General features: G+C 48.2%; 1 protein-coding gene across 4 annotated transcripts; it reads left to right on the top strand.

Annotated features, from left to right (window-relative positions):
• Positions 1–241: 241 nt before the first annotated feature.
• Positions 242–9,831, top strand: CFAP161 (cilia and flagella associated protein 161). 4 transcript variants are annotated; one of them, XM_072801863.1, is made up of 7 exons: positions 242–400; positions 1,191–1,280; positions 1,883–2,115; positions 3,072–3,156; positions 6,850–7,008; positions 8,807–8,880; positions 9,441–9,831. In XM_072801863.1, the coding sequence occupies exons 1-7, from the start codon at positions 272–274 to the stop codon at positions 9,655–9,657; spliced, it is 987 nt and encodes a 328-aa protein (XP_072657964.1). In that variant the 5' UTR covers positions 242–271; the 3' UTR covers positions 9,658–9,831. The 4 variants fall into 4 exon arrangements, with proteins under 4 accessions (XP_072657964.1, XP_072657975.1, XP_072657976.1 ...); XM_072801869.1 differs by having other exon boundaries at positions 259–400; positions 1,099–1,280; XM_072801874.1 differs by lacking the exon at positions 6,850–7,008.
• Positions 9,832–10,270: the final 439 nt, after the last annotated feature.

The raw sequence follows: 10,270 nt of genomic DNA, 5'->3' as shown, positions 1-10,270 counted from the left end.
GAGGTCTGCCGGCTAGAGTTTGTCCTCCCGCCTGCTTTGCAATTAAACTCCAGGAAATCGTGGTGAAGGGACTCCAGGAGGCGAGCGTGCCGCCCCTTCCACCCGGCTCCCCGCCTTCCCCGCCCCTCCAGCGCCCCCCTCCCCGGTCCCCTCCAGCGCCCCCCTCCCCGGTCCCCTCCAGAGCCCCGCCCCCGCCCAGTGGGCGGCTCCTGTGCCGCCGCTGGTTGGCCAGCAGGCCTCACACCTGGCCAATCGCCGGGGACCGGTTGTCATGGCGACAAGCACGCTAACAGGGCAGGTGCAGGAGGGAGGCCAGGCCCGGGAGCGCAGGATGGCGCAGAACCTGTACAGTCCGCGAGTACGGCTGGGCAACTGGAACGAGGACATCTACCTGGAGGAGGTACGCGGCACTGCTCAGGGACTCCCCGGCCCGCCCCAAGGCCGGCGGCCGGGGCCTCCCCTCTCACCCAGCAGACCCCCAACACCCCTGACATCCCACCAAGGCTCGGCCCCCAGGAAGTTCACCTGCTGTCCCACAAACCCAGGTCTCACGCTCCGCGACTCTTTCTAGGGGTCCCTTGGCCTCCCTCTAGGGGTCCCATGCCTCCCCTTCCGTCCAGAGCCCCACCAGGTGTCCTCCATCCTCACAGGTGTATGTGTTTCAGAGGCTGCAGTCCAGGTGCGAAGGAGGCGCGCTCTGTGTGGAAGCACCGCCCCCTCCCGCTCCGGACCCGGTCACGCACACCCTCTAGGTGTCCCCGTGGTGTCCCTGGGGTGTTCCTTTCCCTGCCATTACACTCACACAGGGCCCTGGGCCTTCAGGAGTCCATCCAGCTGGGACTGTGGGGTGGGGTGGACTTTGAGCGCCAACTATCGCACAACCAGGGGAGACCTCAGCTGGGGACCCCATGGCCTCCAGATGTTATTCATGACTGTCTCTGGGTGGACTCATCAAGCATGATGTTTCTTTTTCTTTGTGTGTCTTTCTCATTTTTTCAAGTATCCTACACTGAAGTAAAAATATTAAAATAATGCTAAAACAACTTCCACCATTCCCATTATGCTCACATTTCTTTTTCTAAAATTTTGCTTTTTCAGCGTGATGTGCTTCTGACCTGTAAGCTACCAGTGTCTGTAGATTCAGGACTACTGCTGACCTTTTGGGTTCCCCTCATTTTCTCTTTCATCAGGAGCTCATGAAGGACTTTTTGGAGAAGAGAGAAAAGGGACAGCTTCTCATTCAGAGAAATAGACGACTCAAAGAGAATCTTTTGAGACCGGTAATTTTAAATTCAAGCACTGTGTTCAAAATCCTATCGAATCAAGTGTGAGTGTATGTTAAGCAAGCAAACGTTTTGTAAATGAATTATCATTTGGAAAATACTGCTTTTTTCCCTTTAGATCTGAAAACCACAGTGTTTAAAATTTCCTAAGATTTTAGAAACATAGGAGAAATCTGCTCTTAATTATGTTTACCCACATTTTCCAAATTAAGACGTGGGTGGATCAGTGCAATATGTATAATACCCCTTAGCTGGGGCTTAAGACATTTCCAGTGCATTTGAAGAAATTAAGTGGAGTCAACTCATGTGGTTTTTCATCAACTTTTTTTTTAGTTCATTTAGGATTTTGGGGGGACTGTGCTTTGGCACAGTGGGAGGGTGTAGGCAGCAGGAAAGGGAAGAAAATGAAGTCCGTGGGGAATGTGAGTTATTACAAGTCATCCAAATGATCTCACCTCTGTTGAAATGGGTCCTCGACAGTGAAGGAAAGCAGGTGCCTGGGGCAGTGACCTCTGCACCCAAGGCAGTGGCCAAAGCACCGGCTGTTGGCTGTCAAGGACTTGCACCATTTGTTTGAAAAACTCCGATTTAAATTGTAGATGCAGCTTTCCATATCTGAGGATGGGTACGTTCACTGTGGCGACAAAGTGATGCTTGTGAATTCCGACTACCCTGAGACAGAAGCCCATCTGGTTTTGGGCGGGGACCTGAGCCTGTGCATGACCCCAGATGAAATTCAAGCCCACCTGAGTGATGAGTTAGAGGTGCCCTGTGGCCTGAGCGCAGCTCAAACCAAGATCCCAGTTGGCAGAAACACTTTTATTATTTTGAGGTAGAAATACTTTAATTATCATCTCATTTTTTAAATCATAAATATATTTTCACATAAAGCTTCAGGGTGCCCTGCGACTGGAGCAGTGCTGCCTGGAGGTGAAAGTCATAAGACTCTGTGCTTCTCATCTTGCTGTCTCCCCTTAAGGATTGTTGTTGGGGCCCTTTACCTGCCTTCACCTTAAATGTCAAGATAACTACTCATTTGTGTTCAGTTATAAATGCTTACTTCAAAAGTATTGGATCTAGGTAATTAAAATCATATTGTGCCTAGAACCTGGGCTTTTGTAATAACATCTCGGGATCCCGTGAGCTCATCTGAGTTTTTTTGTTGCTCTTAATGTCACTGTTATTTTTATAACAAAAATAGTTTGGTACAAGGTGGCATCATGCGTGGGATACTTGAGATCTGGCAAATAAGCAATTAGATCCTTAGAGAACAGATACATAATAATAACGAAAAAGTATTGCTTAACAATGTTTTTATGAAAAAGATATAGCCAGCCTTTTAAGTCTTTAATTTGAGATCTCCTTTGAATACTGATAATTTATGTCAAGACAACTAAAAGTTGACCACAATCTCTGTGTCCTGGAGGATTAAGAGGGAAGACTGTATTAGGTGTGCACACATTTGTTACTGTGGCTCTTCTAAAGATGTCCGTGCACCTGACCAGAATTCCTCAGTTCAGATAGCGTGATGTGCTCACAAAGAGGGGATGCCTCTTGTGAGGCACAGCACGTTGGCTGTGGTGGGACACAGGGACAGGGTGCCAGCTGGATTCGAAGGCCCAAAGAAATGACCATTTTGAAAATGTTTAGTTACTTAATCAGTTATGGTGTGTGAATGTACATTATCAAGAAAATTGATTATAAACAAAATTGCATCTGCAAAAAAAATTAGGATGTAGAATGATTCTAATACAGAGAGTTGACGTGATACTTACCCTTCGCTGACAGTGAGGACAGGAATGCCATGGGTCAAGTCCTTAGATATGGACAGAACTTCTGCCTTGCGATAACAGGAGGATTTGAAGGCAAAATGGTGAGTCATCACGGTGGGTGTGACCAGGTGGTCACACCTGCATGTGGGTTCGGGACCAGGTGTTTTGTTTCTATGTGTGTTTGTGGCTTGGCACAGAAGCGGACAGAGGACGCAGCAGGCGTGAGCTTCACCTTTGGCTGCTTCAGCCTCAGTCCACAGCTCTTCACTGGCAGTGTTGGGCCACTTCTTTCCTTCTAACTTTTTGAATGACAAAAGTATACCTTTAGATGCTAAGGAGGAAGGGAGAAAACTCTTCCTAAAATGCTGCTGACAAAAAGCAAAAATGTATGCCACCTCCACCTGTAAGTCAATGATTGGATTAATTAATCATCGTCTGACAGCTGTCAATGTCACCAATGTTCTCAGGGTATATTATCTGATTATCTTTTTTTTAAACTTGATCTTTGTCTTTCTGTTGAGGATTAGCAGGTATAATAGAACCAGATCTGGGTCTAACTAGTTGACATGTCTCTCTATGGGGTGGAACTTCAGATAGGTCATATAACTTTTTTGAGTCTCATCTATAAAATGGGGATTATTATACCTTACTACATGCTTAACTGACTCATATATATATACTCAATCATCCAAACAGGCCTCTAAAAATATTTATTTATTCATGAAAGACAGAGAGAGAGAGAGGCAGAGACACAGGCTGAGGGAGAAGCAGGCTTCCCACAGGGAGCCGGATGTGATTTCCATCCCAAGACCCTGGGGATCATGCCCTGAGCCAAAGGCAGACACTCAACCACTGAGCCACCCAGGCATCCCTCTCAGAACAGATTTAAAATACGGGGAAAGTTTCAAGCCCTGCAGCATGGAGATACACAATTTCTGGTCCCCCCCCCAACCCCCCCCCCGCCCCCCGCACATACTGTCCTTAACTCTCCCATCTTCTTTGTCTCCTGTAAATCATCTGTTCTTTGCCTGAGTACTGATTTGTGATTATGTATCTGCTCTTCCATAGATTATAACATCTTGTCATTCTGTTGGTAATGTTTCCTCCCTTTGGCTACTTGGCTTTTATTATTTTTATTTTTATTTTTTTTGGCTGCTTGGCTTTTAAATCACAGTCGCTCTCACATCTTTTTGAGTAAAATGTATCAGTGTTTTCCTTGGTAATTCCTTCCATTGCTTGGAGCCCTATTAAGTCTGCTCCAGAGATACTATAAGAAGAAAAACTTGTATGGACTTCTTGATGTCTGAAGTTTGACTTTGCTCCAGTTTGTCTTCATCCGCTTGAGATTTATTTCGATACAGGGTTCTATGCAGACATGTGATTTCCCCACAAACAACTAATTAGCTGCGTTTTTGTTATTTCTTGAATAATTATTCCCTTCCTCACTGACACGCAATGCCCCCGTAGCGTCCATCCGTTAAGTCACTGTACAGACTACATGCTGTCTCTGAGCTTCCTATTTTAACCCTTTCAACTCAAGTTGTATATTGTTATTTATTTATTTTTTCAAGTTGTATATTTTTATTCTAGAATTCTACTTTATGATATAATGATACATTTTGATGGCTTGTCAGGCTAGTTCTCTCCCTACACTTCTTTGTCTGAATTGTATTAAGAATTAACCTCTCAGTTAATTATTTCTACAAGTCCCTCTGCCCCCATGGGGGGAGAAATCATGTAGTATTTTGATTGGCCCTGGAAAATTATGTAAATTCACATTGTTAGTGCTTTACAACACTTTTTCTTCTGAGGTGTCTTGCCATTTATTCAGTTATTTTTTGTTTTCTCTCTGTAAAATGTTGTGGTTTTCTTCCCACAGATTTCACGCTGATCTCATCAAGGTGGTCCCCTGGTATCTTCTATTGTGGGGGCTCCTGTAGGGAGGCCCTTACGATAGTTGCAACAAAACTATAAGAAACCTGTCAACATTCATACTTACCTTTGATGAAATCCCTTACTCTTGTTATTTCTAATGATTTTCCAGCTGATTGTTTTATGACTTCCGGGTAGACGGTCCTTTCCTTTTCAAGGGATGATGATTCAATCTTCTCTCAAATTTTCTCATTTCTGTTGCTTGTCTTTGAAATAGCAAGTGCTTCCGGGGCATTCATTAAAAGATATCTGGCAATACTGAACTTCTAGATTTCTTCCTGATTCATTATTATTTTTCTTTACATTAAGAAGGCAGAGTTTGGGGCAGCCCGGGTGGCTCAGCGGTTTAGTGCCTGCCTTCAGCCCAGGGTGTGATCCTGGAGACCTGGGATCGAGTCCCACGTCGGGCTCCCTGCATGGAGCCTGCTTCTCCCTCTGCCTCTCTGTCTCTGCCCCTCTCTGTGTCTCTTATGAATAAATAAATAAAATCTTAAAAAAAAAAGAAGGCAGAGTTTGTGGTTTGAGGAAGATATTCTTTGCCATGGAAGTCCTGGTTTTCCTGTTGCTCTAGGTGGCATCAACATTGCCCCAGTCACTGAGAGCCAAGCTCCGGTGAGTCTTGGGCCCATCCCACTTCCCTGCCCATGTCCAGCTCACAGCTCTCCGTTCATACTGTGTGTAGGCTTGGCTTTTCATCCCCAATGCCAGGACCTCAGTCCAGGGCCCCTTGGCTTGACCTCTCTTGTCTGTCCTGATTTCAGACCACAGTAGATGCACACTGCCAGATTGACCCTTCAGGGGCTCAGGTTGGTCAATGCTGCTTTTCCCTCTGTGACATGTCCCTGGCCTCCCTGACCAGGTACAGCCACCACACTGCCTCCTCCTCAGAGCTTCTCCTGAGCCCCTGGGAAGCACGTGTCCTCACCTATGCCTGCCTGTACCTCTTCCATCCCTGGTGGCCAGCCATCCCTCGCAGGTGCTTCCCAGGCTCATCCTCTGTCACTCCCCTGCTCATCAGGAAAGGCCTCGAAGATAGTGCCTCATTTCCACCTTCCCCACAGTGAACAGGTGAACACCTCCTGGCACAGCTTTGCACGTGAGACTTACCGAGATTGGCAGAAACAGCCTCGGCATTGAGGATCAAAGTCCATCAGTCAAGAACTAACAAGCCACTAATGTTTCAGACTTTTCTGCAGGATGGGGCCCCTCTCGGCTCAATCTAGGTGCCTGGATAGCGGCCGAAATGAGTCCCATGTGTGGACATTGACTCCTGAGGGGCTCAGAGTGAATGTCAGCTGTGATGGTATTGGTTGTAAGGACACTTCACTTCATGTAACAAGTTTCGTGCAACTCTATTTCTAAGAAGCAAACTAGTGGTCCAGGCCTAAGCCCTATGACGGAGGAGGAGAGCAGGGATGGGCTGAGGAGGAGAGAGTGGGTTTGGTGTCCAAAGGAAGAAGAAGCCATGGAGGTGACGTGGGCAGGTGGGCAGCCTCAGCGTTCTGAGATGACATTTCTCAGGTGGAGGAAAACCGAGTGTTCTCATATAATTGGCAAGAGTGGGATTTTCCAAAATTGCTTTTTTAAAAAATATTTTATTTATTTATTCACAAGAGAGACAGAGAGAGAGGCAGAGACACAGGCAGAGGGAGAAGAAGGCTTCATGCAGGGAACCCAATGTGGGACTCGATCCCGGGTCTCCAGGATCAGGCCCTGGCTGAAGGCAGCGCTAAACCACTGAGCCACCCAGGCTGCCCCCCAAAACTGCTTTTGAACGCACCTGACATCTAGCCAGGTAGTAGTTTACTTGCCCAGCTTTTGCAGCGCTGTGGTGTTGCTCATTCACGTGTTGCCATTCTCAGCTGTATTTATCAAGTGACCACAGGACCTTGCTGAAGTCGTCAAAGAGGTCTTGGCTTCAGGAGGTGTACCTGACAGATGAGGTCTCCTACCTGAACTGCTGGCAGGCTGCCTTCCTCGACCCCCAGCTACGCCTGGAGTATGAAGGCTACCCCATTCCGGTGAGCACAGCCTGGGAGAGACACTGGTACCCCAGGCCTCTTCCATGGGTGTGATTTACTCCTGTGTGTGCAATGGGAGGCTTCTGAGCACTCTTGCACCGTCTGGGCCCCATGTACTTTCTCTTCCCCCCACCCCTACTTCATTTGAACCTCTAGCCTGGGGCAGCATCCTGCACGGCTGTTTCTCAATCCCAGCTGATGTTAGACTCACCCACGGAGCCTTACACACACACCACCATCTGGATTGTAAGGATTATGATCCTGCTCTTTTCCAGGCAGTTCACTTCTGCAGGTGCTGGGAAACGTTGGGTCCTACAGGGCAGCATCTTTCCTGTTCTCGTTGTTGGGCACTTCCCCGGGAGCTTGGGCCCCGCAAGGCTGGAGCGCCAGGCATGGGTCCCCTGGGCCAGAGGCTTTGCTCTGGCTCCTGACGCATCCAGCACACACAGAGTGAGTGGTCGTTGGAAGTCACTGAGAGAGCTTGGAATTCAGCAAGGACTGAAGGGTTGGCCAGCAGAGGTGGCCATGAAACAGGGGTGAGAATAGTATCTGCTGATGAGGCTTGGTCGGTGCAGTGGCTGTGCTCACTGGAACAGTGCCTGGCTCCCAGTGGCTCGCAAGTGCTCCTGGTTGTCATGGTTGTGGCTGTGCTTATGGGAAAGCAGTGGGCCGGGCCCAGATCTGTGCCTCCTGCTAGCTCAGGCCTCCCTGGCACACGGCTGCTGTCTGCACACTCAGAGCCTCACACCTGTCCTGGCTACCTTACTGTGCTCAGAGTTCACCAAGTGCTCCTGGGGTTGAGTAAGTCAGCTTTCCCGCTTGCTGCAGCAGGGCAGGAGGCATCCGTGGGGCGCATCTCAGGAAGCGGGTGGTACAGAGGACGTGTCCTAGGATTTGGGCTTTGATTGGGGGATTTAGGGAGATTCCCAGGAAGTGGGGCTCTGCTCCTGATGCCGTCAGAAGTGAGGTGATTCTGTGACTGGCATCTCAGCACCCCTTAGCTGTGGAGAGGGCGGGCCAGAGCGAGGTTCATGCTGTCCTCCATCAAGCAGCAGCAGCTTCTTGACCCCAGAAGGGCGGACCCTGGAGGGACGGATGTTGGCCATTCCGTGGCGTGGACAATGCTCATGTTTAGTCTGTGTTCACAAGATATCACAGAGTGGTCTCGGTTTTGCTCTGACCCTTCGTGGTTGCAGGGTGGCCAGGTCTGACGTGAGCATCCTCTGACGCTGAATAGGTCCCACAGGAGTATGGGGGCCTTGCAGTGGGTGCCCGTCAGTCCCTGGAGGCCATGGGCCGCTTCGTTCTTCCTCACACAGCTTATAGCTTTCATGAGCCAGGAGTTTGAAATAATACATATTGTTTTTCTGATTATAAATGTAATACCTGCTCACTGAAGGAAAAATTTAAAAAGCACAAGTAATGTGAAATTAACCACTAATTTCACCTTCCAGAGAAAGCCACTGGTATTTATAATTTCTTTTTCCATGCATGTTTTTTTTACTTAATTTAATTTTTTTAAACAAAATTGGACCTCAGCGATATCCTTATCTTCTCCACTTAAAAACACCATTGATTATATCTCATGTTGTGAGAGATCTTCTTCAGTGTGGCTCTGAGTGGCTCTAGAATGTTCCATCATATATGCACCTGCAGTGATGTATGTCATCTGTCCTTTATGGTTTGGCTTCTCGGTTATTCTATTTTCTAAAAATTAATTTAAATGAATATTTCCAAATTTTTGCCTTTAGGAATTGGAGGCTTTAGTGCAAATAACACACTCTCTTCATCTTTAAAGGCAAATGCAAAAGTTATCATCAATCACTGTCACACGAATCGGGGACTGGCAGCCCACCGGCACCTATTCTTAAGGTATGTGTTGCAGGGTTCAGCAAAATGCCACAAATAGGGGGGTAGGCTGTGCCTATTAGCAAGGAAGCTCAATTTATTTTTATTTATTCATTTATTTATTTTGGCAGGGAAAGGGCAGAGGGAGAGAGGGAGAGAGAATCTCAAGTAGACTCCCTGCCTGGTGCAGAGCCTGATGCAGGGATCGATCTCACGACCCTGAGATCATGACCTGAGCCAAAATCAAGAGTCAGACACTTAACTGACCGAACCTCCCAGGTGCCCCCAAGAAACTCAATTCGGAGTGTGGCCACAGACACAAGTCCTTTGATGAAGTATTGTCACAAAGGACTCGATGGTGTGACAAAGCCTACCTGTGTCCACAAGTCCCTCTCAAACAAGAGGATCTTAGCTAAGGGGACCCTGTGCCCCTCATCATTGCCTAAGCAGGGTCAAACGTTGGGCAGACATGTATTGTAGAGCCCACCCTCCCTGAGCAGGGGCTTGGAGGAACGAGTGGACAGAGTTCCTTACCCAGAGCCACTACTCCGTTTCCAACCAGTATCCATTCTTTCTTGCCCCAGTACCTATTTTGGAAAGGAAGCTGAAGTGGCGGCTCACACACATCTGGATTCACATAGAGTTGAAAAGCCAAGGAACCATTGGATGTTGGTGACTGGGAATCCCCGCAAAGACTTGTCCACCATGTTGGACCTGCCTAAGCCACCGGCGGAGGACAGCCGAGCCCTGGAGCAGGCCACCAAAGCCCTGGAGCAGGCCGTGGACCCAGGGGTGCAATGACCCCAGGTGCACCTGCTCAACGGTCAGCGGGGGCGGTCAGGACCTCTACCTGACTGGCCACACGATCTTGCAATGATTTTTTCCAAGTGCAAAATAGTCTTTGAAACTGGCGCATTTGCCATGGCAGCTATGTGATCAGAAAGTTCCTGACAAAATAAATATTTTTCCCTTCCACATATTTGCTTGTCTATTCATTCTTTGTGGGGTATAAGGTAAAGTGTTATAATGGGATGAAGAGTCCCCCAGCCCTGTAGGTAAAGATGAGCCATGAGGCTGTCTCATGGGGACCTATGCCAAGAAGCAGACGGTAGGCTGCAGGTGGTGTAGATGTGGTTTAAAGAGACACTGCTTTAAGGAGGCCTTTGCCAGCAAGTGCTGCAGGAGTTAGGGCGGTGTTTCCTGTCCCCAGCCATGCATTGGATTTACTCAGAGAACTTTAGCAGTTGCTGATGCCTGGGCCCCAGCCCAGAAATTCTGATTTAATGCAGCCAAGGTGGAAACCCACTGCGATAGGAGGCGGAGGAAGGAGCAGGGGTTCCTTGGGGCGTCCAGGGAAGGCTTTCCTCAGTGAGTCTCAATCAGGCCACCATTCCGAATCAGGTGAACAACATGG

The sequence above is a fragment of the Canis lupus genome, chromosome 2 (genome assembly GCF_048164855.1).
Source record: "Canis lupus baileyi chromosome 2, mCanLup2.hap1, whole genome shotgun sequence".
Classification (NCBI taxonomy): Eukaryota; Metazoa; Chordata; class Mammalia; order Carnivora; family Canidae; genus Canis; species Canis lupus.
Note: the sequence above shows the minus strand (reverse complement) of the source record. Positions and strands in the feature narration are given on the sequence as shown.

Coding starts and splice junctions, on each gene's coding strand:
- CFAP161 (XM_072801863.1), top strand. CDS start 272: ATGGCGACAAGCACGCTAACAGGGCAGGTGCAGGAGGGAGGCCAGGCC. Junction 2,116..3,071: donor AACACTTTTATTATTTTGAG/GTAGAAATACTT, acceptor CTTCGCTGACAG/TGAGGACAGGAATGCCATGG. Junction 7,009..8,806: donor ATGAAGGCTACCCCATTCCG/GTGAGCACAGCC, acceptor TCATCTTTAAAG/GCAAATGCAAAAGTTATCAT.